The following is a 25,578-nucleotide window of genomic DNA, read 5'->3' on the forward strand; positions in this document are numbered from 1 at the left end:
AAGTCATAAGCGCTTTATATGTAGGCTTGTAAGTCCATATGGCAAGTAAGTCCGGAGGTCATGAGTATGTTCACAGTTGAAGTTGTTCGTAAAATGGGTTGGTCAAGTAATGTTGTATGTAAAATGAGTCATTTTTGTCTTCATCCCGTTATATATATATAGGGATGGTTGTATGTGCCTTTGTGGTTTAATTTTATATGCACCATGTGAAGGTATTGGGTTTGACATTCGGGGAAGAATAATGATTTTAAGACCGTTTGACAAATAAGAATGGACAATTATGATGGAAAAGATTTTAAGACTGTTTAACACATAATGACCTTTTGCTACGTTGTTGCTAAGGGTGTACACAGACCGAACTGGACTGGACAAGAGCATGTGTGTGTCCGTCCGTTAAGCTTTTGGCGTATAAGCGGACGGTTCACGAATACTCTACCAAACGAAAAAATTCATGTCTGTGTCCGTCCATTAAGAAATTAAGTTTGTCAGTGTCCGTCCGTGTTCATTCGTTAATATTGTAAACGAACATTAATGGACAAACGGACATGTGAACATTAATGGACAACATACACTAATGGACACTAAAGGACAAACATAAACAATTACATATTAATTCCCAACATAAATCAAAACAAATTTACCTACAAATTTGGAATTACAATAAAATATCCAAATATATTTAACACTTAATATATTAAGAAAAACTGGATCACTATAAGAGACATCGGCGTATGTAGTGATACAAAAGTGTGATTAATAACATTAGAAATTCCACAATTAAATTACAATACTGGATATAACTAAACACTTATAATACCAGATGAACGTTACCGGACAGACACTACCAGACGTAATCGGACGAACTTTACCGGACGTTCACGAACACTATCGAATGGACTTGGCCCTTGTCTGTGTTCGTCCGTTAAGCTTACTAAACGAATTTTTTCCATGTCCGGTCCATTTATTAAACGGATGAACATAAACGAACTTCTAGATGTACGGAAGACCGCGGACGTCCGGTTCGCTTACACCCCTAGTTGTTGCATAACATTTGAAGTTCTAATCGAACATGGATTTCTATTTTGGATATAATAATATGGAACAATGTATGTACATGTATGCTTTAACCTATGGTCATGTTATTATGTTCTTGTTTGTTGACTGGGCTTTCATGTTGGCAGGTTAATTTATTAGGTAAACTCAATTAAACATTTTGAGTTGACGTGGGTCCGTTTAACGGTGGGTGGGTATATATATATGAAGAAGGAGTGTTGAGGAAGAAGGAGAAGTTGATGTGGGTAAGGAAGAAGATGTGGGTAAGGAAGAAAGGAAAAGAAGAGGAAGGTGGGAGTAATCTTACGGTGGAAGCAGGGAAGAAAAAAATACTCGGTGGTCGGACTGTCATTTTTAGCGTCAACCTGGTTTTCCAAGCTTTCAAAAAAAATAAAAAACAGAATGACACATTTTTATCGCCAAATTTTCATTTGTAAAAAGACCAAAACACCCTCCATCTTAACAGCCTTTAACGAAAATATTTAACGGTTGGGTACAGATTGACCCACCGAAATTTCACAGTGGTCCATAATTCGCAAAATCATTTTCAATGTTTAACCTGTCGAATTGGTCCATATACCAGGGAGACAAAATGCAGATTTCTTTTAAATTGAATAACAAATATATTCACATTGTCCGTAGCAAAAACAATCAATATTAAGCTTACAAACAGGTGAGTACCATCTAGAAAGAGAGGCCGGATGCATAAATCCCATGCAACTTATTCAACCACAATCAAATTCTGAATTGCTAAACAAGACCTCACGGCAATGCATAAAATCTCCCCTTACTTTGTAAAGATAGTGTTTTTACGACCAATTTTACAAGACTCGAGGTAACTTTGCTTACCAAAGATGGGGATATATGTTGATTGGATCAAGTCTACCAGCAGCGGGAGTTTAATGCTAACAATAACTGAAATCGGCAAGCACGCAAATACACATATTGGTGCCAACATCCATGGTCTTTGATCACAAAAGACAAGGAACAATATTGCACCAAATGCTACAATCATGGCAGTTGTAGAGAGGAATAATGTGAAAAGTCCTAAAATCAGCCTTCTTGGTAAACTGACCCGAAAATCGTTTTCAGAAAAACGTGCTGTGAGAATTGATAAGAAAAGTAATAACGCTGTAGCCGCTGTAAATAGTGACAATGCATTGAATATTGCAAAGATAGTGAATGCACTTTCTTTTATGAACACAGGGATGCTAGACTCTTGTTTGCTTCCACCAGGTACAGTGATTGCTGCTGCGAATACGACAGTGATGATTAATGCAGCAGTGATGCTACATGATTCAGCTGTAGTCTTCATCCAAGCTTCTCCTTGCTTCATCAAGTCCTGGTGTTCCTTAGTGAACACCATTGCAGGGGTCTCTTCATCAAAATTCGTGTTTAAAAGTTCTAGAGGTGACATGAGCTTCTCTACTTCCTGTAAAATGTAACCGAGTTAGAGTTTATGCACGATAATGACTGATATCTTTCTGGTGACATACCTCACGCCATATAAGCTCGCGTTGTAGTTGAAGTGCTGCACCTGTAGTACGACCGAGCGCAAATGAAGGTGCCAATCTTCCAACCAAGTGCACATGGTTATTTCGTAAAGAATCCGTCATTGTTCTAAATGACTCTGTTCGTTCAATTATGTGATGGATAAGGTTGTATACCTTTTCAGAGCAGTTTACTATCGCTAACTGAATGATGTTATGCCCTGCTATATCCTTACAGTTGATTGTACTTGGTGACTTAAAAAGAACTTCGTCAACAACCTCGTAAGTACCTTGGCGTACAGCTTCAAGAATTGAGTATTTGTAGCTACGATGTGATGTGCCCATTTGATTACATATCAAGCTCAAAACCTTCCTTGCTTCTTGGTACTCTCTTTTCTTTTTCTCTATATTCTTGATTGGACGCACTACAATTTAGAGAACACGTTGACTGAGCTGTTAGTGGAAATTTTAATCTAATGTGTTATTACTTACCGGTAACTGCTAAAATCTTCCATAGAAGAAAATACAACATAGAGAAGGTTAAATGAAGCAGCAGAAAGAGGAGACAGATCAACTGATATATTGGATAAATTGTGGCTATTGGGACTGCATAAAAATTAAAAATAATAATAATAATTTATTAGATACAACTAGAACAAGTGTTCAGTGTATATATAGGTAATTGCTCACCAAGTAATATCATGGAAATTTTCCCTAACCAGCCGCGGCACATTTTATTACAGATTTCCGCTACTCGTAAGATTTCATTGATACATTTATCAAAAATATTATAGTGAAATAGCAAAGAACCTCTTAGAACTGTTTCCCTACGGACATTGTTGAAAGCTGCAAGATAGACATTGTAGAATAAATGTGTCTAAATTACTCTATCTACACGGTTTATTGAAAAAAAATATGTATCGAGAAAAAGTTAAAGAAATACATGGATAGATAAAAGATTCCATGACGCCAAGATCAGTTGGGAAGATTACGGTTATTGAGTTCAGTATATGTCCCATTTCCCAGTCCTGTCCGATAAAGTTCTTGAGCAATTCCCCTGCTAAATTTGCATGAATTACATGAGAACGTATGAGCACATTTTAAATTATTCCAACATAACATGATGTAATAACTTCGAGTGGTGATCATTACATGACCCGAACCTGACATTAAAAAATATATGTTTTGTTTTTTTCGTGTATAATATAAACATGTTCAGATTGACATCTTTAAACCATATAACTAAACTCGTTGATCCATTAACCAAATTATATATACAATATGAAAATGAAAAAAATATATATATTTTTTTCATGGTTAACCCGCAATTCTGCCGACCCATTTTTGACTCATTTAAATTATTAATTGCAACCTGTTTAAAACGTGATTACAACCCAATAAGCCGTTTGCAGCCACTTGATCCATTGACTCTTGGATATATATATATTTGATTGGGTCATGTCGTCATGATTTCAAGTGCGTAGGCTAGGGTCTTTTGAGACACAAATAAACATATGGGTTGTGTTAGGGGTCATCAATTCAATTCGCTAATCGTAAACATGTAAACATGACACGATTACCACACTACTGCTAACTACTAACCATATTGCTTTGTGTAAATAGAAGTTAAGATAGCATTAATAGCTAATGTCCCATTGGTACTTGTATCAGAGCTTAAATCAGAAGGTAGTGCAGTTTTCCCGAAAAATATGTAGATATATGGAACTTCCTATTGGCATAAGCAATATCTAAGTGTGAGACTCTGTCACTGTCTAGAATCCCCAATAGTTGTTTCTTCTTCTGTACCAAGATTTGGGCCGCATATTCATTACCAACCATGGCAGCAATGTGTAGGGCAGTTCGACCCTTATTATTCTGCGTTACAATGTATTCTTCGTCTTTGACAAACTCCAAAAGTTTCTCAAGGAAATAGTTGTGGCCCATTTCAACCGCTAAGTGAAGAATTGTGTTGCCATTTTCAGTGATGGGCTCTTTGGCTGCATTTTTATGCACTTTCAATATCAATTTTGCTTTCCACCAAGACCCTTCAGCCGCAGCCTCATACAATGTCTTCTGTGTGTTTTCCATTTCTGGAAAGTCTCTTATAGATTCTGTTCCGAACGTAAATCCTACTGAATCTGTTGAAGCATTTCATTTTAATATTTGAGAGCCAAATAAAAGTTCAGTTATACTATTTTTCTACTACAGAAATTAAATATGTGGCAGTTAACGAAGGGCGTACGTACCATCTATTGTATCGATTTCTGGTGTAAAAACCTTTGATTCTAGTTTCTTCCAAATCAATTGAACGGAATCGTACCCTGCGAAAGTCTTGAGTAGTTGGTCGTTCATAGTACCCAAGATCCAACCTTTGACAAGGTTATCATACTTTTTAGTTATGTGGCCACAAAAGTCCAACGACAATAAAGAACGAGCTTTGACCTCAATGATGTGAAGCAACTCCTGACTCTCTAAGAGGCACATCATCTGAGCCTTCCAGATACGATGGTTGTTGTAGCCTGAAAGCTTGACTGATACAAAGTTGGAGACGTTAACATTTGATACCTGAATATATTTCAGGTCTTCTCTTAGTGCGGAAACATCAACTGAATCACCTGCACTTCATTTCAATATTTCAGAAAGGATATAAATTTTTAAATAGTAGAGTTTCACTCACATTGTTTGTGTAACTTGGATAAAAATTATGATTTTAGCTAAATTTATTGTATTGTGATAACTAGTATAACCCTGGGATTTGGGCAGTTATCACTGAAGGTTGCGTCCCTCCATCACGCCTTTTAAATTAGTACGCATATCATGTGACCCTACTTCGAAATAATCTGGGAAATTTAACTACGAAAATTGAGTGCACTCAACTCAAAAGCCTAGAACCAAGTTTAATGATGCTACAATGAATAAGGAAGTTACTAGATTCAGTACCAGATAAGTTTATGCAAATTATTGCATCAATTGAGCAATATTCAGATTTAGATATGATAACTCTGGATGAAGTGATTGGAAGGTTGATGGCGTAGAATTGATGAAAGTCAATGGTACAAAATCACAAAAAGAACACAGGACTTTGGACCAAATGCTACCGATTTTCTTCAATAAATTGAACGATTACAAGGGAAACAATTAAACTTTCTGATAACTTTTTTTTTCTTGTCTTTCTCTGAAAATAAAACCCTAATCTATTTAAAGAAATAAGAACATGCTGAAATAAACATGCAATTACTTTCCCCTAAAGTTAAGCAAAAAAACTGTAGAGCCCATTTCGATGATTAAGTCTTTTGTATTTGTTATTCTATTTCTTTGTTGTATCTTGTATGCTTTTGTTTTTGTTTATTGTATGTTTGGGCCTAAGAACATTTTGTAAACAAAGTCCATTAGGCTAAGGAAATTTAATATTGCATGCCATGCTCTCACCTATTAAAGGTGAAGCACGACCATGCACACACAAGACTTTAGAAAACTATCTTACCATCTCTCTCTCTCTCTCTCTCTCTCTCTCTCTAAATACCATTTATAAAAAAATAACTCAACACTAACAAGATCAGAGATCCAATTCGGTTATAGGTGATTTCCGCTAACCTATAGCTTAGATTGATCAAAAACAAGTTGTTAGATCCGGTTTAAGAGACCTACAATTGGTATCAGTGCTTTCGTCCCTACTAGTTGTGGGTCTTTGGTTTCAATCTTGGATTTTGGTCTTGTTTTGGTGTTTAACGAGTGTGTTCAAGTGTATCACATGTTACTTGGGTTGTTTAACGCTTCATTCTTGCAAAAAGGGTTATTTTCGTGAAGAATTCGCTTTCAACAACATGTTTGGCGATTCCGTTGTGTCAGATACACAATCGCAATCGCATTTGGAAAACAATCGCAATCGCATTTGTATTCCAAATTGCAATTGCATTGGATACTAAATAGCAATTGCATTTGGGATAGAATCGCAATCGCATTTGTATTCCAAATCGTAATAGCATTTGGTTCCAAATCGCAATCGCATGACGCTCGCAAAGTTACAGAATCCTTCCTAATCGCACAACTCCTTGAATCACAAAAGTACTCAGAATAACATTTGCATCATAATCGCATTTGTGTCACTGTTCATTACGGTTGCGACTCTCAACACCTAGAATTTTTCATAGTTTTCTACTGATTACAAGACTGTTTTGACTTAGTTCAGATTCTTCCTTCATGCCTGCTGAAAACGTTGAACCCACTCCCACTGAGCCAGTGGTTGATCTTCAGCAAGAGCCAAGTGTGATTGAATCCGTACCCATACCACCTCCCGTTGGAAATGAAGCACATGTTGCTTCTGAAAATGTTTTGCAAATGAAGTTCCCTATGATGCTTCAAACAATGCTGATTCTACTCCGGTTCCAGCCATTGTGGTCCTGTTCTTAGAAAACCTTTGGGATGGCCCTATTGCTTCAGATCATGTGGTTGATCAACCATAAACATTCAACCAACAACTAATGTTCTAATCAATGCTCCTAGTGTATTTCATCCTATTGAGAGCTACAAGTGGATCCAATTCCCCATATGGCCATCCATCCAATACATCCGACTGCGGTTCTCCATCTCTTGGCATCCAAACAAGGAGAAAATTTGTAACTATTAACAAATGTCTTTTTGCTTGTTTTACTTCACAAGTTAAACCTTTAGATCATCACATTCCTATGGAGGAGAACTCATGGGTTGAAGCTATGCAGGAAGAGCTGTTGCAGCTAAAGAAGCTAAATGTTTGAAAGCTTGTCAAAAAGCCTGAGAACAAAAGACCAATTGCTACCAAATGGTGTTAAGAAACAAGAAGGATGATAAAGGGGTGATAATAAGAAATAAATCAAGATTGGTGGTGCAAAGTCTTTCATAGCATGAAAGTCTTGATTATGATAAAGTCTATGCTCATGTAGCTAGAATTTAAGCTATTCATCTTTTCTTAGCTTATGCATCGTACATAAACTTCAAAGTGTATGATATGGATGTGAAAACTACTTTCTTATAATGAAAAGTGAAGGAAGAGATTTATGTCAATCAACCACCAGGTTTTTGAGGATCCTAATAGTCTCGACTATGTCTACTGTCTTGACAAATCCTTCTATAGTCTCCATCAAGCAACCATGCTTGGTATGCTACACTAGCGGAACATTTGCTAAAGAACGGCTATAGGAAAGGTGATAGTTATCAAACACTTTTTGTCAATAAACTTGGCAACGATCGGATCCTAGTCAAAGTGTATGTTGATGATATTATTTTCGGGTCAACGAATGATGTTTTGTGTAGATAGTTCTCGAAGGTCATGCAGAATCGGTTTGAGATGAGTTCTTTAGGAGAGATGACATTCTTTCTGGGCCTATAAGTTGAACAAAAGAAAAATTGGATTCTTACTCATCAAGAGAAATTTGTTCATGAAATTGTTCAAAAGTTTATATTTAAGGATGCAACTTCTTTCGCCACTGATTTCTATAAGACCAGTGCTAGCTCCAGATCTGGGAAAGTCAATAAATCAACACCTTTATTGGTCAATGATTGGCTACCTAATGTATCTCACAATAATTAAGCTGGACATTGTGTTCCTTGTTTGTCCGTGTGCTAGATGTCAGTCAGATCCAAAGGAGTGCCACTTAACCATTGTCAAGCGTATATTCCTATATCTCAAGGGAAAGCCTCATTTGGTTCTTTGGTATCCAAAAGATTCTCTTTTGGTGTTGCATGCCTACACTACAGTGATTATGCGGCTAAAACTTAGCAGGAAGTCAACTCAAGAGAATGTCAGTTCTTGGGTGATCGTGATTAGTTAATCTATTGGCAATGCAAGAAACATGTCACGATTTCCACATCCACTGTTGAAGCTGAATACATTGTTGCCTCCAGCTGCTGCTCATAAGTGATATGGATCCAAAATCAGTTACTGGACTACGGTTTAAATTTCTTTAACACCCCAAGTAAGTGTTATAACGATGCAGCGGTATGTATTTTCATAAACCCGGTTCAACACTCATTATGATAGAAAACTTGTCAATATTGAATAAGTCCCCTCATATTAGAACTTTGCAGACCTTTTCACAAAAGCCGTATATCTTGTCGAATCGCTTGACATGATTTGTTTTGATTTAACTTTTATATCTATCCTTTTATATATAAATTTGCAAATATTTTTCAAATATGTCACAAATTTAGAGTGAGAAAATGAGTTAAGTTTAACTCATCAAAAAGATTTTGCATTTGTTTTAAGAAAATTAAAATTGAGGTTTTGTCTCACCGAAAAGATTTTATGTTTATCTTTTATGAAAATATATTTAATGTCCGTGAAAAGAAGTTTTTCCATTTAAAGGGAGTTAGCAATTTTAAAAATTGGAGAAATCAATCCAACCCTTAGAAAATGATAAGAAATTGATCCTAATGCTCCTAGTACATGAAAACAGTATATCAAAAGCCAATCAGATCATTATTACATGTGTAGATAGGCTAACAAATGAGTAAGTGTTAATGTGATATAAACTAAACTATCTGTCTATAGGTTATACTTTAATAAGGAAATCACATGTCTCAACTTAAGGTCATATCTGTGAAGGAAAAAATGTAAATAACATATCATCATGTATCTGCTCTATAAGTCTTAAAAGAAAAAGAAAAGAGAAAAAAACATGTCATACCCTAGTGCTTATACTTTCATGAAGAGATCACATGTCTCTACTTAAAGTCGTTTCTCTGTTTGTAGTCATACAATATCTGATTGTTAAGGCCCTTAATCTTTTGTTTTGTTTTACTTTCTTTTTTTTTTGTTCAAGCGTTGGGTTTGATGGAGTCTGCAAAAAGTGTAACTATAAGCATACTTTGATCAGATAAGTTGGGTTTAAGTCAAGTTGAGGTGATATATGAAAGCAAATTAAGCCTGAGATGTGATGGAGTCTGCAATTTGTCAGGGAACTACATAAGTATAGTAATTAATCCATACATTAACATATCACTATGACACCAAAATACTTGTTAAGTTTAAAGTGGCCAATATATATGCAATCAACTTTTGGTGTGATCTAGGACATTAATGATCTATGTGATTCCATGTTGTAATCATTTTTGGAAAATTATAAGTGTTTTATGTATATACCATTAAGTGACTTTTAACTTTGTTTTATTGTTAATATTTATTTTATTTTATTTTTGGTTTATTTTAGCTTAAAGATCTCATTCTAAGTGATTTTATTTTTATTTTTATTTTCATTTTATTTTTTATTTTAATTTCTATTTTATTTCTTATATTTTTAAAATTTTATTTTTAGTATCATTATTAATTTTACTATTATCTTTTACTTTGTTTTTTAAATTTGTACTTGCTTAACGACAAGGTCAATCGTGAAAATGTTGTCAAATGAGTGGACAAACAAAATATATTTGGTATATATTTTGAGTGTTTGGATTCGTGGTCAAAATATTTTTCGGGTTGCTTTTGGTAAATAAGTTTGATGGTTTTGAGTGTAAAATATTTTGAAAACTCGAGAGGATTTGACCCATCACAAGATAGGTTAACCCTATATAAAGGGGATCCCAATTTCTCTTTCATTCTTATAACTTTCAAACTCCAAACACTCTTCTCTCTCTCTCTCTCTCTTGTAACTACCCTCAAAACCTAAGAACAACCGATTTGCATCCGATTTACACTTAATTCCTCCTTGATTATCATCAAAATGGATCCCTCACCAATGGTATAGCATCGATTCTTAATAGAATCGATTGGTTTCTTGTTCATGACGTTTTTCGGTTCAAAACCAAACCGGTTTTGGATCAAAGGGGTATCCACTTGTTGTTTGATTCAATAGTTCATGGATTCTTGATATAGATATCATGAAGAACATGTGTACTAATTTAATTTGGTTTTTTACAGATTTCTTAGATCTTAGCTTTTTAGGTTTTATCGAACACTAATCTATCCGATTGGGGCTCATAGTGTTTATAATTGTGGATAAAATTATACATAAGTGGTATTCAAAGGGTTGCGACTTACGATCTATAAGCAAATGAGCTATTATCAAACATGAACTTTTCAAGTCGCAGTTGCATGTCTAACGGAATAGCATTCAATGGGTATCGCATTGGATGTGAATCGAATTCAGTGTGAATCATATTGGATGTAAATCCCATTCAATGAGAATCGCATTGGATGTGAATGTGCATCACACTCTTAAAGGAATTCTGTAATGCGATAGCGATAGCATGTGAATGCGATTCTAAACACTTAGGAAATTTTTCAAAATTTTCAATTTTTTTATTTTTATTCTCTATTTTTTCTGATCTAGTTTGAACTTCGACTTGGTGCAGAGTTCTTCGAATCTTAAGTTTCGACTGGCCAACGTTCTCGACATGGTCTGACCCATCTTTTTCGTTTTCTGATTCTACTTCTCCAAGATTGAAAGTTACTTCGCTTTCAAGCTTCTCTTTATATTTTTTTCAAAATCCGGTAACACTTCTAGATTTCGGGATCACCATGACGGCCCTCAAAAACTTGACTAGAACATATACTCTCCTTGTATCTTGGTCGCAACATCGCCACCCTTTTCGTTTCGGATCATACCATCAAAGATGCACCTTGTTGCGTTTTTTCCATCTCGTGTCTATGATGGCTCACTATGAATATGCAACACACACACCCGAACACCTTCATATGGCTAACCTCCGGTTTAAGTTTGAACAACTTTTCAAACAATGATATATTCTTCATGTTTTGTTGTGGTAAGAGGTTAGATATATAGGATGCGGTTCGCATTACTTTATCCCAAAAGCAACCTGGTACATTTTTAACGTGAATCATGCTATGTGACAGCTCGATTAGGGTTCGGCTCTTTCTTTCAGAGACTCCGTTTTGATGCGGAGTATTTGAGCACGTTAATTGGCATTTAATGTTGCGCTCTTTGAGATATTCATCGAACTCCTTCGATGTATACTCGCCTCTGTTGTCGGATGGGAGGCTCGATATTGATGTTTGTCTCCCTTTCCGCCATGCTTTAAAAGTCTTTAAATTTCATAAAAGCTTTTGGTTTTTCTTTCATAAAATACACCAAAAGGTATCTAGTAAAATCGTCAATTAACCTAATCATATACTTCATACCCATTATTGAAGCATGTTTCACCGGACCGAACAATTAGTATGAATTAGCTCCATGGGCTCCGTGGCTATATGACTTGAGCTTTTGAACGGTTGTTTGTGAGCCTTACCGAAATGGCAACCGGCACACACCATGCATGTACGGACATCCATCTTCGGTATTCCGACTACAAGAGACTTTTCAATCATTATGAAAACCCTATCGTACCCAAAGTTACCAAGACGTTGGCGCAAAGAATCAATGCTTCGGATCATCTTGGTTTTCTCCGCATAGGCCGTTCCTACGGAAAGAACATTCAGCGTCCCGTTTTTCCTTCCTTGCATTATGGCTTTGGACGAGGTTTCGAACTTATCGAACATCTTGACATCATTTGGACCAAATAGAACGTGCCGACTCGTAGACGTAATCCAAGGGACTGATAGTAGATTCTTTTTCACACCCGGAACTTGGTATACATCATTTAAAACAAACTCCCCTTGTTTATGCGATTTGAATCGCATGTCACCAACGTGTGCGATTTTGTGTCTCGAGTTTTCGACTATTACAATCACCCGATTACCTTCATATTTGATCGAGTTTCTTAGCTTCGTCTTTTCTCCGGTCATGTGGTTCGAACACCTGGAATCAACAATCCAATCATATAAAGAATTGTCTTCGGTTTCAGTGTTCATGGTTAAGGCCATCACATGTTCTTTAGCTGTAAAATAGGCTTCGGCGTCTCAAGCCACTTCCTCTGGAACTGTGGCCGCATTCCCTTAATCAGCTGACCTGGCAATCTTTGGACATGTGTCCACGTTTGCGAGAACTATAACACTTATAAGGATCGCTTACCGGATATTCCCGACTTCTTTTCCTTCATTGGTTCTCGCTTATTTGAGCTTTGTCTGGATTTGTAGATATACGTCTTCTTGTATCGGTCGTTCCACTTTCGTCCATGATTCTCGTTTGGTCAAAATTTCCCCTTCCACGATCGGCATATAAGGATTCGGTCTCAATATTCGGGCTTGAAATCGAGATGTCACTGATCTGTTTAGCCAAGTCTTCTTGGCTTGCGAGAAGATTCTCGAATTCGACCAAAGATGGTTGTTTCGGCCATCCTTGTATTGCGGCTACGAAACTTTGATACTCGGTTCTTAAACCGTGTGTTAAGATTCGTTTCATTTGAGCATCTCTAACTCTTGCTTCCGGATCAAGCTCCCAAATCTCACGACACAAGGTCTTAACCTTGTGAAAATATTGCGGAATCGTGAGATCTTTTTGAGTGATTGAAAGAAGCTCGTTTTCAAGAAGCTGAACCTTCGCGTCATTTTTCGTGGAGAAAAGTGTCGCTAAAGAATCCCATGTTTCTTTTGGCGTTTCTACGTCTCGGATGTGATCAAAAGCTCTTCCTCGATCATTGTTTTCAACAAGAAAATAGTTTCCCGACCTTTACTCTCCACTTGTTGATCTCCCCATTGGTGTCGATTCTCGGTTGGGTGGTGTCTGACCCTTGAACAAGTTCTCACATATCCTGACCCCTGACCCTATAGATACGAACTCATACAGGTAGTTTTGATTGTTTAATTTCTTCACGCCTCCAACAACTTGAAAATTGGCCATGTGTAATGGGTTGGCTCTGATACCACTTGTTACGTATTAATACACGATGAACAATATTTGCTCAAACACATTAGGGTTTTATTATTATTTGAAAACAAGAAAAGAGAGATGTAAGACAAACTTATACTCAATACAAGACTCACTTGATTTTTCTACAACTAAACCTTACAAGTCTTATATATGCAAACAAAAACTTAAGGAGTAAGGAAACTTAGCTAGTAAGACTTTGAAACTTGCACCAATCCTTATCCTAGTGAAATAAAGAAACTAATCTACTAGCAAGTCTTATCCATTAAGAAAACTTAGCCACCAAGTATGACTTAATTTTATTTTAAGTCCCTTTAGTTATGATATCCTCCGAACTACTCCTTTTAGATCAAATGAACCACCCTTTAGCCTACAAGTGTTGCTCGTTTAACAGCCTTCCTCCGTCTTCTTACATCCAAAGATGCTCTTCATGCATTACTACATTGCACCCAATTTCTCTCATTTGTCCAAGACTTACAATATTGCTACGTAAGTCTTGAATATAGTAAACTTATGTTATCAGCCTCTGCTCGCCGTTGTTGCAATCTACCAGCACCAAACCCTTCCCTTTAATCTCCACATTGGACCTATCTCCAAACCGGCCGAAACCTTCCATGCATCGATTAATTTAGCTCGGTGAAGTAAATTTGTTTCCCTGTCATATAGTTACTCACCCATTGTCAAGATACCACTCACCCTCATCTTTGTTACTAGTTTCGTACTACTTTGGTAACTCTTTCTCTTCACTCAGTAATACCATTTCTAACTTCTCTTCACACAAGTGGCCAACATGAGAGCAGGATTTTCCTTTTGCATGTTTATGAGATTGGCTTCTGGTTCATTTGTTTTTCCCCTTTGGACACTCACTAGCATAGTGACCAAGATTATCACCACTCGCCGTCGCGCCTTTCTGGTGGCTGTTAAACCCTTCACGGCCACCTCGACCAACCCACAACCTTTTCCACTTCCTCTTCCACGACCTTCTGAACCTCACCAACCCCTACCTCGTCCAGCTGACTTTCGTTGTCGCCTGACTTCAGTCTTGACTTCTATTCAATTCAACTTGTTCTGGTTATCACCAAATTTGTTCTCACCCATATACGGTCTTCATATGCCTTCAGCTGTCCAATTTTGTCATCAAATGGCATCGTACCGATGTCAGGATACTGCTCGATAGATGCCACCGGTTGAAGGTAATTTTCAGGCATGGAATCTAGCAAATTTCTCACCAATGTTGCATCTTCAATTGTGGTGCCCAAACTTTTAAATTTTGTTGTTAGCCGGATTAATTTTCCTACTAACTCATCAACATACTCATCTTCCTTCATGTATAGAGAATCCATCTCTCTTCTTAGGGTTGAAATTCAAGCCTTACTCGATCAGCCAAAGATACCGTGTCTTCAATGAATTCCATACATCCTTTGCATCTTTGTTCATGGCAATTTGCAACAACACATCCTCCAGTACTGATTGAAAGATGAAGACACGAGCTGTCTTGTTCTTCTTTACATCCACAGCCCTTCTTGGCCGGTGGAAGAACGGCTTTCCATACACAACCCTAAGTTATCTATAAAAACACATAAGAACGTGCTGAAATAAACTTGCAATTACTTTCTTCTAAAGCAAAATAAACTGCCAAGTACTCCACTTCTCACGAGTCACGGTTCCTTCATATCAATTGTTTGACACATACTACCCATTCGTTTGACCAGAAGACCCTTTCGTGTCCCTGACCCAAATTAACCCGACAAGAATAACGAGTACGATCAAAGGAAGAGAAACCTGGCATATAAGAATTAAGGTTTATTATTCGTAGAAGATGAACGAAGGCATAATTGGTAGTGGCGGACCAAGAAAAAATTTTCATGGGGGCGGAAATTGTTAAGAGTCGTTTGACTATTGTTATGTAATAAATATTACCGGTCATGTTATGGTGGACCATATTAAAAAAAATATAACCAAACAATTTAAATATATGTCAAACATCACTGTTGACGCATAATCAGTAAAATAACTAGAAACTTTTAATTGTATAGTCGTAGTGTACAATTTTTTTAGAATCAGAGTATAATAATAAGTATTTACTGATACAAAATATTAGATGAAGTAATAATGTAAAAGGAGTTTATAAAATAAAACTGTAAACATTTTTTAATATTATTAAATACGCCTGCAAATAGAATTTTAGGAAAATATTTATTGATAAATGCAATAAAACAGATAGTTTTAGAAAACAATAAATAAAACAGAAAGTTTTAAAAAAAAATTAAAGTAAATAATAAATTATAGAAAAATAATAAAGAATTTGAAGTTTGACTTTTAAAAAATTGAGCCAGCTTTTTGATAGACTTTCAACTAAAAGCTAAACAACTAAATTCGTATTCTTCCTTTTATCAAATGCAGGTTTCTACACATATTCATCGCCGGAAATTTTTTCCAGTCAAATAAAACTAAATGTTTTCTTTTTCTCAATGTTTTCAAAAGTTTAAGGGGGGCGTTTCCAAAACTTTATGGGGGCGTTCGGAATTTTCACGTATGTATAACACTAAAACTAGAAATTCTAAGGTGGGTTGCCGCCCCCTTCCTTTCTGAATAGGTCGATCAGCCCCTGATAATTGGCATCAACGAAAAGATTTTGGCCAATGACTTGGACATAATCACTACAAACGAAGAGGGAGTTAAAACAGAAATCAACTCCATGATAAAAGGAACTTAAGTGATAGCGAATATCAAAAGGACAATGATGAGATCTTCTCAAACTATAGAAAAGATTTCACCTGTTACCTATGTCAGAATTGAACACTACACTTATAAATAACACTTATAAATAGTGACGGATCAGAAATTTTTGCTAGGGTGAGCATAAAATGGATTGTGTATAAAATGGGTTGGGTAAAAAAAACATGGTCAACCAACCATGCTAAAGGCCTAAGTGAATAAATTTCCTGAAACATAAGAGGGTAAACTGGTCTTTTAACAAAATCATATTTCTCCATGTTCTTTTCAAAGTTCAGTCGCGCCTCATCAGCCAACAAAAATACATCATTAACTATTATTTGTGCATGCTCTATGATTTGTTCCGCAACTACCACGGTTGCTGAACTAGAATATTAGAACGAGATGGCTAACATAGAACTTTTTTACTTTTGACTGTATACATCTATTACCTTCTTTAACAATAAGTGTATCAACCTATTTGTAATCTTCGAGTCCTCGTATCTTAAAATCATTGTAATATATATATATATATATATATATATATATATATATATATATATATTTAATAAAACATTTTTACGAAAGCAAAAATGACATGTTTTTCTAATTATATATTATTTTAATTGGTAATAAAAACTCTAAGTAGTAAATAAATAATATAAAATAATCTAATTTATTCATACTGAAACTATATGAACAATAAAAATATATTTAGAATAAAAGTAATAATAATAAAATATAAAAAAATTAACAGAAAAATGATAAGTGCCAACTTAATTTATTTAAAAAATAAATAAAACTAAAACTCAATAAGAAAACAGAATTACAATAAATTGTCACGTAAACAACAATCAATAGAAATAAATTATATATAATAACAGAGTGCTGACATTATTTTATATACCTCTCGACCGCTTTCTTCTTCCTAATAAATATAGAGTTGTTACCGAAAAAAATCCGGTGAAGCTATTTTTTCGCTTCTCTTTACACTTTAAATACTCCCCAAGTTCCATCGTTGACGTTCAATGATGGGCACGGACTAATCGCTGACGGTGGGAAAGGACTCATAATTATCGGCTCGTCATATACTAATGCATACACACAAACACAATACTATGACCGGTGGACGATGGGCACTGGCCCGCCCTCACTAAGCCTTAAATCCATCCCTGCTTATGAATAATGTCCCCCAAACATAAAAATAATAAATCTTATTTAGGAGAAGTTAAGATTAAGTGCCTACCATGTTGTGAAGAAAGTTCACAAAGCAAGTTCGGGAAGCAAAACCAACAACAGTGAATGAAGAATCAAGTTAAGTGAATGCTATGGAAATAAACCATTCAAGTCAAGCATATTAGTAGGCATACAATCATACATCTTAACAAATGCCTTAAAAAACCATCTTTGGAGTCAAAAGAACTTTGAGGAAGAAATCAAAACTGAGAGGAGAATGCTAGTTTAATTTAGATTAAACTTAGTTCATATTTTGTTATTTGAATTATTATGTGACATTTAGTAGAACCCTAGCATTTAGCAGTCATAAAAAAAGGGTAATGTCCCTCCATGGGCCCTTTAGGAACTACACACATTTTTAGTACCGTTTAGAACTACTTTAATTATCAATGAAATTCACTTTCTTATAAAATATTTGTTGAATTATATTGTTCTTAGGAACTACACACATTTTTAGTACCGTTTAGAACTACCTCTAAGTCTTCCTCAGACGGTAAGTGAACCGTCCATACTAATTTTGACGTCCCAGTCCTGACTCACTCAAAAACCCCATCAAGGAGGGCCCCCCCCCCCCCCTAGTTAGATTTCGAACTTGAGTCCTCAATGACAACTACACGGATTGAATCAAATACTTAATGGAGTACCAACCTTCTGTATAGCTTATTGGTCGATTAAAGCGGGTTTCTAGTTGCCTCCATATAGATTGTACTGAAGAGTAGTCTATGAAATCCTTGAGCACTTTTTCCTCCATAGAACCGAAAATCCAACCTTTGACAAGTTTGTCATATTGCAAAATCATGTGGACACCCTTACCCACAGGAAAAGGATAATCAGCATTAATGATGTGAAGCAGCTCCAGACTCTCTAAGAGGCAAATCATCTGAGCCTTCCAGATATGATAGTTGTTGTGTCCAGAAAGTTTCACTGAAACAAAGTTGGAGACGGTAACAAAGTAGACGGCACCATGAAAGGCGCTTCTATATTTGTAGCCTTCTGTTTGTGGAGAAACATTCGATGAATCACCTGCATTCATTTCAATATTTGAAAAAGAAATTAAAAATATGTCGTATTTTTTTTTCTGTGGGAGTTGAAATCAAATATATGTGGAGTGCGTAAGTACCTTCTTCTGTATAGCCTATTCGTTGATTAAAGATTGATTCTATTTTCATCCATACCTCTCTTGCGGTACCCAAGTCTTGGACATCCTTGACCACTGATTCCTCCAGTTCCAGAGTAGCAAAAATCCAACCTTTGACAAGTTCGTCATATTGCGAAATCATGGGGTCACCCTTATCCACCGGACTTTCGGCATTAATGATGTAAAGTAACTCCACGCATTCTATGAGGCAAAGCATCTGAGCCTTCCAGATACTATAGTTTTCACGCCCATCAAGCTTAACCGAAACAAAGTTGGAGACAGTAACCATTGATACAGTCTCAGGTTCATTCGACGCACTAGCCATCTCCTTTGGATTATTAATTTCACCTATGCAAAAGAACACAATAAACAACTTCAAATCTAACTGAAGATAAACAAAAATTACTTAGAAATACGACAGAATGATTACAGTAAATCTAACTCAAATGTATTATGTGTCTGTGTGTGTTTCTCTTCTCGAGCACTTATAGACTTCATACATTGGCACAAAAGACTTGAGCACTCAAGTGTTCTGTTAGCTTTATTAAGGGGAAGATAAATAAAGAATACGATACTTTAGTTGTATGGTTGAAAATGTCAAAGTAGGTTCTTTGATCACTTTGTCAGAATAATAATATCAATAATGATAAAGACGAAAAGGAAAAAAGTATAAAAATAGTATCTTATATCTTATTAAGTTTAATATATCTGTTAGGCCCATTTTGTGTTTTAGTCTTTCGTGTTTGATAATGCTTAAACGTTTATGTATGTTAGCATGTCGGTTTAGGTTTCTTTGTATGTTTGGGCCCAAGGCCATGTTGAGCCCGTTGGGCCGTGAATAAATATATCATAGTGCTGCTGGGGTATTTTTACCCATGGAAAAGCCCAACAAATTAATTGTTCATGAGTTTATTATTATTGTTTTAATAATAAAAAAAAGAAAAGGAAAATAAAATATATGCTCTTTTAGTTACTTTCGATTTACACAAAACAAAATTGGGTTCTTTGGTTTTTTGGCCGTGACCTCATCCACAAGATGTGTGCTTTGTTCCTTGGATGACAAGCACAATCAAAGAATATAAAGATTCTTTGTGGTGATTATTCAGCCGTCAGTGCACAACAAAGAATATATTACGAAAACCTTTGTGGTTTTTTCTCTTCCGTAGACAGAAGACAAATTCAAGAGAAGATTCATTATTGCTTTATATTTTTAGTGCTTTTTGTGAAGACAAGAGAAGTTCAAAGATTGAGCAATAATTATTTTGGTGATCCCTCTTACTTGTATTCTTTTGTAGTTTGGTTTCATATACTTGATGTTAGTTTGTACCAAATATATGATGATTTGTGTATGCCTCTAGTTTTACTTAGAGAAGACTTTGTATTGCTCATTATTGGTGATAGTGGATTTGAAGCGGCTCTAGTAGTCTCATGGTTTTTACTCTCGCCTTGAGAGGTTTTCCACGCTAAAATTATTGTGTCATATTTACTTTTTAGTATACCCTATTTGTTTGCATCCTCATTGGTTCATTCGGGTTGGGAAAAGGTTTAGCCAAACGAAGATTAATTCCGCACCTTTTGTTTACCGTTCGCGGCTAGGTGGTCGTGTTTTCCCAACAGAGTGGTATCAGAGCTTCGGCTCTTGTTCTTGGGTTAAGACTTGTTTGAACGATGGAAGCTAATACGGGTAGGATGGTGAATTTGAATGGTTCTAATTATCATGTTTGGAAAGGCAAGATGGAAGACCTTCTTTATGTGAAGGATTATTATTTGCCTGTTTCTATGGAATATTTTGCATAGAAAGGTTTGTGGGTATATTCGGCAATGGGTTGATGATAATGTTTTGAACCATATTAGCGGGGAGAGTCATGCTCGTACTCCATGGACCAAGCTTGAAGAGTTGTATGCTCGGAAGACCGGGAACAATAAGTTGTTCTTGATTAAACAGTTGATAAACTTGAAATACCGTGATGGAACTCAAGTTACTAGTCATTTGAATGTTTTTCAGGGTGTTATTAATCAGCTTGCAGGTATGGGTATTAAGTTTGAATACGAGATACAAGGTTTATGGCTTCTTGGTACGTTACCAGATTCTTGGGAGACTTTAGGACATCGTTGTCCAACTCCGCAGCGAACGGTATTATCACTATGGAATTAGCTAAAGGTAGTATTATAAATGAAGAGATGAGAAGAAAGTCACAAGGTTCCTCTTCACATTCAGATGCCTTAGTTACTGAAAGCAGGGAAGAAGCCATAGAAGTGGTCCGAGTAATAAAGCAAAGCACCGCAGTAAGTGTAGAGGGAAGTTTGAAGATTATAAGTGTCATTATTGTGGTAGTAAAGGGCACACAGTAAAATATTGCAGACAATTGAAAAAGGAGAACAAGAAGGCTAATTACAACAATAAAAAGAACAACTATAAGAAATACGACGGTGATGAAGGTACTTCTGAAACTAACACTGTCACCGAAGAGTTTCATATTTATTGTGATTATGATAGGGTGCACATTGCACGTGATGATTCGAGTTGGATTGTTGACATTGGTGCTACTTGTCATGTGACATCACAAAGGGATTTTTATTCGCCTTATACTCCTGGTGATTTTAGGAATGTCAAGATGGGTAATAATGGGTTATCAAAGATCATTGGTGTTGGGGATGTTTGTTTGAAGTTTGATACTGGGATGGATTTGACTTTACACAGTGTGAAACATGTTCCGTATATTAGACTTAATTTGATCTCCGCAGGCACATTAGATGATGATGGTTTCAACAGTACCTTTTGTGGTGTAATTTGGAAACTCAATCGTGGTTCGTTGATCGTGGCAAGAGGTGAAAGAACTTCAAAGTTATACATGGCGCATCCAAAGATTTCCAGAGACTCGGTTAATTCGTTGAAGAAATGTGACCGATATGTGGCATAAGAGACTTGCTCACATGAGTGAAAAAGGGATGTCTATTTTATTAAAGAAAGATGTCTTGTCCGGTGTGAAAGATGTTCATTTGAAGAAGTGTTCTCATTGTATGAATGGTAATCAAAAGGGAGTTTCTTTTCATAGTCATCCGCCTCATAGAAAAGAAAGTATACTTGGCTTGGTGCATTCAGACGTATGTGGTCCTATGAAGACTAGAACACTTGGGGGCTGCTTATATTTTGTCACGTTTATAGATGATCATTCGAGGAAGGTATGGGTTTATACTTTAGAGTCTAAAGATCAAGTATTTGATGTGTTTAAGCAGTTTCATGCCATAATTGAGAGACAGACTAGGAAGAAGCTCAAGTGTATTCGTACAGATAATGGAGGTGAATACATTGGTCCTTTTAATGCTTATTTTAGAGAGAAGGGTTGTCGACACCAAAGGCCACCTCCTAAAACACCATAGTTGATTGGTTTGGCAGAACTGATGAACAAAACTTTGGTTGAAAGCTATAAGTGTTTGCTCTCACATGCTGGGCTGCCTAATTATTTTTGGGGAGAAGCTTTAAATACAGGGGTACATGTTATTAATTTTACTCCTTGTATTCCTTTGCATAATGATGTTCCAAACAGGGTTTGGAGTGGCAAAGATGTTTCGTATCGTCATTTGAGGGTCTTTGGATGCAAAGCATTTGTGCATATTCCCTATGATGAAAGATCAAAGCTTGATGTGAAGTCCAGACAGTGTATATTCCTTGGTTATCGGAAAGATGAGTTTGGATACAGGCTATATGATCCGGTTTTAAAGAAGCTGGTAAGAAGTCGTGATGTTGTGTTTGTGGAAGATGAGAGTTTGAAAGATATTGAGAAGACACAGGTAATTCCTCAGAGATGATCTCATTGATTTGGATCCTATTCCTACTCAGCTAGCATTATGAATCACATCACGAAGATGGTATTCAAAATGACGAACAACATGTTACCGATAATGTTGATAATCAAGAGCAGGTAGAGTTGGATGAGGATATTCATCCCGAGTTACTAGTAGATATGCCTACATTTGTCCCACTCCGGCGGTCTTCGAGAGACCGTCAACCTTTTACTCGTTATTCGACTGGTGAGTACGCCTTACTCACTGATGATGGAGAGCCCGAGTATTATAAAGAGGCCATGGAACATAAGCATAAAAGAGAGTGGGTTGAAGCCATGCAAGATGAGATGAATTCCTTGTATGAGAACAATACTTTTGAGTTGGTGAAGTTGCCTAAGGGCAAAAGAGCTTTGAAGAACAAGTGGGTCTACAAATTTGAGACTGAAGAAAATACCTCACGGCCTAGGTGCAAGGCAAGATTGGTAGTCAAAGGGTTCAGTTAAAGAGAGGGTATTGATTTTGATGAGATTTTTTCTCTAGTTGTGAAGATGAGTTCAATCAGGGTGATTGCCACACCCCAAACTACAGCCTAGGCGTATGACACATATGTTGGTACCACATTTGTAAATAAATCAGAGTTACGTGATATTAGCGGAAGTCTTAAAAACATGTGGATTTATAATATAATATTTACATACAAAAGACGAGATTTAAAAAGTTTCCCGTTAATGTTAAAAGATTACTTGTTTTAGTTTACAAAACCACCATTCATTTTATAATAAGTTATACAAAAAGATCTGAGCCATCGGATATCTTGAGCACTTCGTTACTCCAAGCGCTAACCTTGATTACCTGCAAAAAGTTAAGAAAATACGTCAGCAACGAATGCTGGTGAATATGTTGACGCTAAAAATATTTTCTTTTACTTAATCACCCCTCGAGACTACGCAGGTCCCGGCCCGTCGTGGGTTAGGAATAATCAAGTTAAAATAACACAATTCATAAACTCAAGTCTCTACACTCGGATCCCCAAAAAACACCGCAGCGTTCGACTAGTTGAGTGCCTATGCGTATACACAAGGTCATACTCCCCGCAGGCAGCGTAATTGTGACAAGGTGTGGTGTGCCCACCACATATGTAAGGATCCAGACAAACGTACACGATAGCCTCAGGCCAATGTTTATACCTTTGTTTATAAATGTTTTAGACACTTAGTCTCACGTAAACTTTTTATTTAACATGTTTGACTCATTTGAAACCAAGTTTGTAAAAGTTGGGGCGTATTTACCACTTCTCAAGTCAACCTGTTCAGAATTCACCCTTCAAGACCAGTGCAGCTCCTCAATCATCTTCAAGTTCAAGCACATTCCAAGATGCAGTAAACAAGGCAGTTGAACAAGCATTGAAAGCCCATGGGATCAAGAAACCTGCAAGAAGTCAAACATACTCTGCTCCTCAAAGTATTCAAGCTGATGATTCCAACATGGCATTATTTCATGCCTTCATGACAAGCCATGAAGAATTGTTGCAAGGAAAGCGGGCTTCCATTCTCATTCCAGCAAGGAGACATTCCTGAGATAAACAAAAGAGATCTCAAGGAAATGGATATCAAGTATCAGATGGCCATGGCTGTTCACATAGCATCAAATTTCATGAAGAAATACGGAAAGAATAGCTTCAAGGAATCTGACGGGAATTAGATTGGGTTCAACAAGGAAAAGCTTCGTTGTTATAACTGCAATGAGTTGGGACACTTTGCAAGGGAATACACCAATCCACCGGTAGTTGCAAATGACATCAAGATCACCGAGGTTTCTGATCATGAAGGCACAAGAAGAAGTGACAAAAAGGTTGTCCTAAGTTACTCTTCAAAATCCAGAGTTCCAAGGTTCGGTCAAGGAAGCACATCCAAAGGGAACTTCGAGTCAATCTCAAAGGCAATGATAACCAGATCAGCTGAAGCAACACAACCAGATTGGGAAGATGGCCAATTTGAAAAGCCGATCAATCCATTGACCTTTGCTGGGATAGCATTTGCTCATGAAGCCAGTACCTCATCAACTCCTACTTCTGAAACACCTCTTGTTGTCTCTGAAATTCCTGAGGTACACAAACTTTGTTCACAAACTTGTATTGATAAAGTTGCAAATTATAGAACTCATAATGTTGCCAAACGATGATCTTAGTCTTAAATGACAAAAAGAAGATCTTAGAAAAGCTGAAAAGAAATATGCCACTAGGATTAAGACTCATAACAATGATATACAATGATATGGCTAAACTTAATGAAAAATTATTTTAGTCTAATAAATTAGTTAAGCATCATGAGAGACGTGTTGTTTTTATTGAATGCTAAAATTGACCAGCTAGAATTAGACCTAGCTCACAGGATAATAGTTGTAGAAAGGTTGGAGTTAGCATATGATAAACTAAATTGAATAATTTGGGCATATGATAAACTAAATGGAATATTTGGGCATAGATCAGGGTGAAACAAAAGACAGACATAGGCTATGACAACACAGTTGTACCACCTCCTTTTAATGAAAATTATACTAGCATGCCTCACTTTAGTTTCAATACACCACCTGAGGATGAGATGGTCTATGGTATTGGTCATGTGCCAAAACCAAAGAAGTTGTTCCTCCTGTGTCCAAAATCGTTGATCCAGTTATTACATCAGTTAGTCTTAATGGTAATTCATCTTCTTCGGTAGGTTGTGTAGACAGAAATGATTTTAAGTGAAAGAACAAGGGTTATTGAGAGAAAAAGTTTTTAAATTCACTTTTTGATTCTCATGTGAATCTAAAACCATCAATTATTAACCATGTCTGTAATAATAATACTTTAGAAAACAATTTGAATGATCATGTACTTTGCGAGAGTGTTGATGTTGGCACTTCTCCTAATGTTTTGAATGAAAATGATGTATCTGTGTCTGACAGTGATTGTGAAACTATATTTGAAGAAATTTTCAATGACAAAAACGTGCAAGAAAATGCATTTGTTGAGACACACGTACAAAGTTGTTCACCGAAAGATTGTAAAATTGAGCAAGATAAATGCAAAAGAAATTGTTTTGTAATTGAAAAGGCAAGCACTTATAGTAAATATATTCCTCCACATAGATACTCTTTCTACCAATCTACTAATCAAATTAATCATCCTCAATTATACAATCACCAGGATAACAACTACTATGGTTGTCATCAACAAGATTATGTCATTTCATTCTATTCAAATGTTTTGATGATCGAGGTTACAGATCAGATAGCCTCTTTGTTCCTTTCCAAGCATCACCATACTCACCACAACACGTATATCACAGTTCTGAAAATTTCTAGGTAGTGACACTAGAAAAGGACTTTGTTTTGTTTGTGGTAACCCATCTCACCTTGCAAGACATTGCAAGAACTGGCATAG

General features: G+C 36.3%; 2 protein-coding genes across 2 annotated transcripts; both read right to left on the bottom strand.

Annotated features, from left to right (window-relative positions):
- Window positions 1-1,702: 1,702 nt before the first annotated feature.
- Window positions 1,703-3,602, bottom strand: LOC143569958 (uncharacterized). Its single transcript, XM_077055738.1, has 5 exons — window positions 3,487-3,602; window positions 3,234-3,389; window positions 3,036-3,149; window positions 2,550-2,968; window positions 1,703-2,485 (listed from the first exon to the last, which is right to left on the bottom strand). The coding sequence occupies exons 1-5, from the start codon at window positions 3,560-3,562 to the stop codon at window positions 1,841-1,843; spliced, it is 1,410 nt and encodes a 469-aa protein (XP_076911853.1). The 5' UTR covers window positions 3,563-3,602; the 3' UTR covers window positions 1,703-1,840.
- A 1,167-nt stretch (window positions 3,603-4,769) lies between these two features.
- LOC143569953 (uncharacterized) lies at window positions 4,770-18,693 on the bottom strand. Its single transcript, XM_077055733.1, has 3 exons — window positions 18,351-18,693; window positions 17,879-18,253; window positions 4,770-5,158 (listed from the first exon to the last, which is right to left on the bottom strand). The coding sequence occupies exons 1-3, from the start codon at window positions 18,691-18,693 to the stop codon at window positions 4,770-4,772; spliced, it is 1,107 nt and encodes a 368-aa protein (XP_076911848.1).
- Window positions 18,694-25,578: the final 6,885 nt, after the last annotated feature.

The sequence above is a fragment of the Bidens hawaiensis genome, unplaced genomic scaffold, assembly GCF_021521415.1.
Source record: "Bidens hawaiensis isolate Kalapana, Puna unplaced genomic scaffold, B.hawaiensis_p1.1 tig00024808_1, whole genome shotgun sequence".
NCBI classification, from domain to species: domain Eukaryota; kingdom Viridiplantae; phylum Streptophyta; class Magnoliopsida; order Asterales; family Asteraceae; genus Bidens; species Bidens hawaiensis.

Bases quoted from the DNA above. Each gene is read 5' to 3' on its own strand.
- LOC143569958 (XM_077055738.1), bottom strand. From the start codon at position 3,562: ATGGGACATATACTGAACTCAATAACCGTAATCTTCCCAACTGATCTT. The intron at 3,150-3,233 runs GTGAGCAATTAC...ATTTTTATGCAG, and splicing joins AATTTCCATGATATTACTTG to TCCCAATAGCCACAATTTAT. The intron at 2,969-3,035 runs GTAAGTAATAAC...TCTAAATTGTAG, and splicing joins GAAGATTTTAGCAGTTACCG to TGCGTCCAATCAAGAATATA.
- LOC143569953 (XM_077055733.1), bottom strand. From the start codon at position 18,693: ATGGCTAGTGCGTCGAATGAACCTGAGACTGTATCAATGGTTACTGTC. The intron at 18,254-18,350 runs GTACTTACGCAC...AAATGAATGCAG, and splicing joins AATAGGCTATACAGAAGAAG to GTGATTCATCGAATGTTTCT. The intron at 5,159-17,878 runs GTTGGTACTCCA...AATGAAGTGCAG, and splicing joins ACCAATAAGCTATACAGAAG to GTGATTCAGTTGATGTTTCC.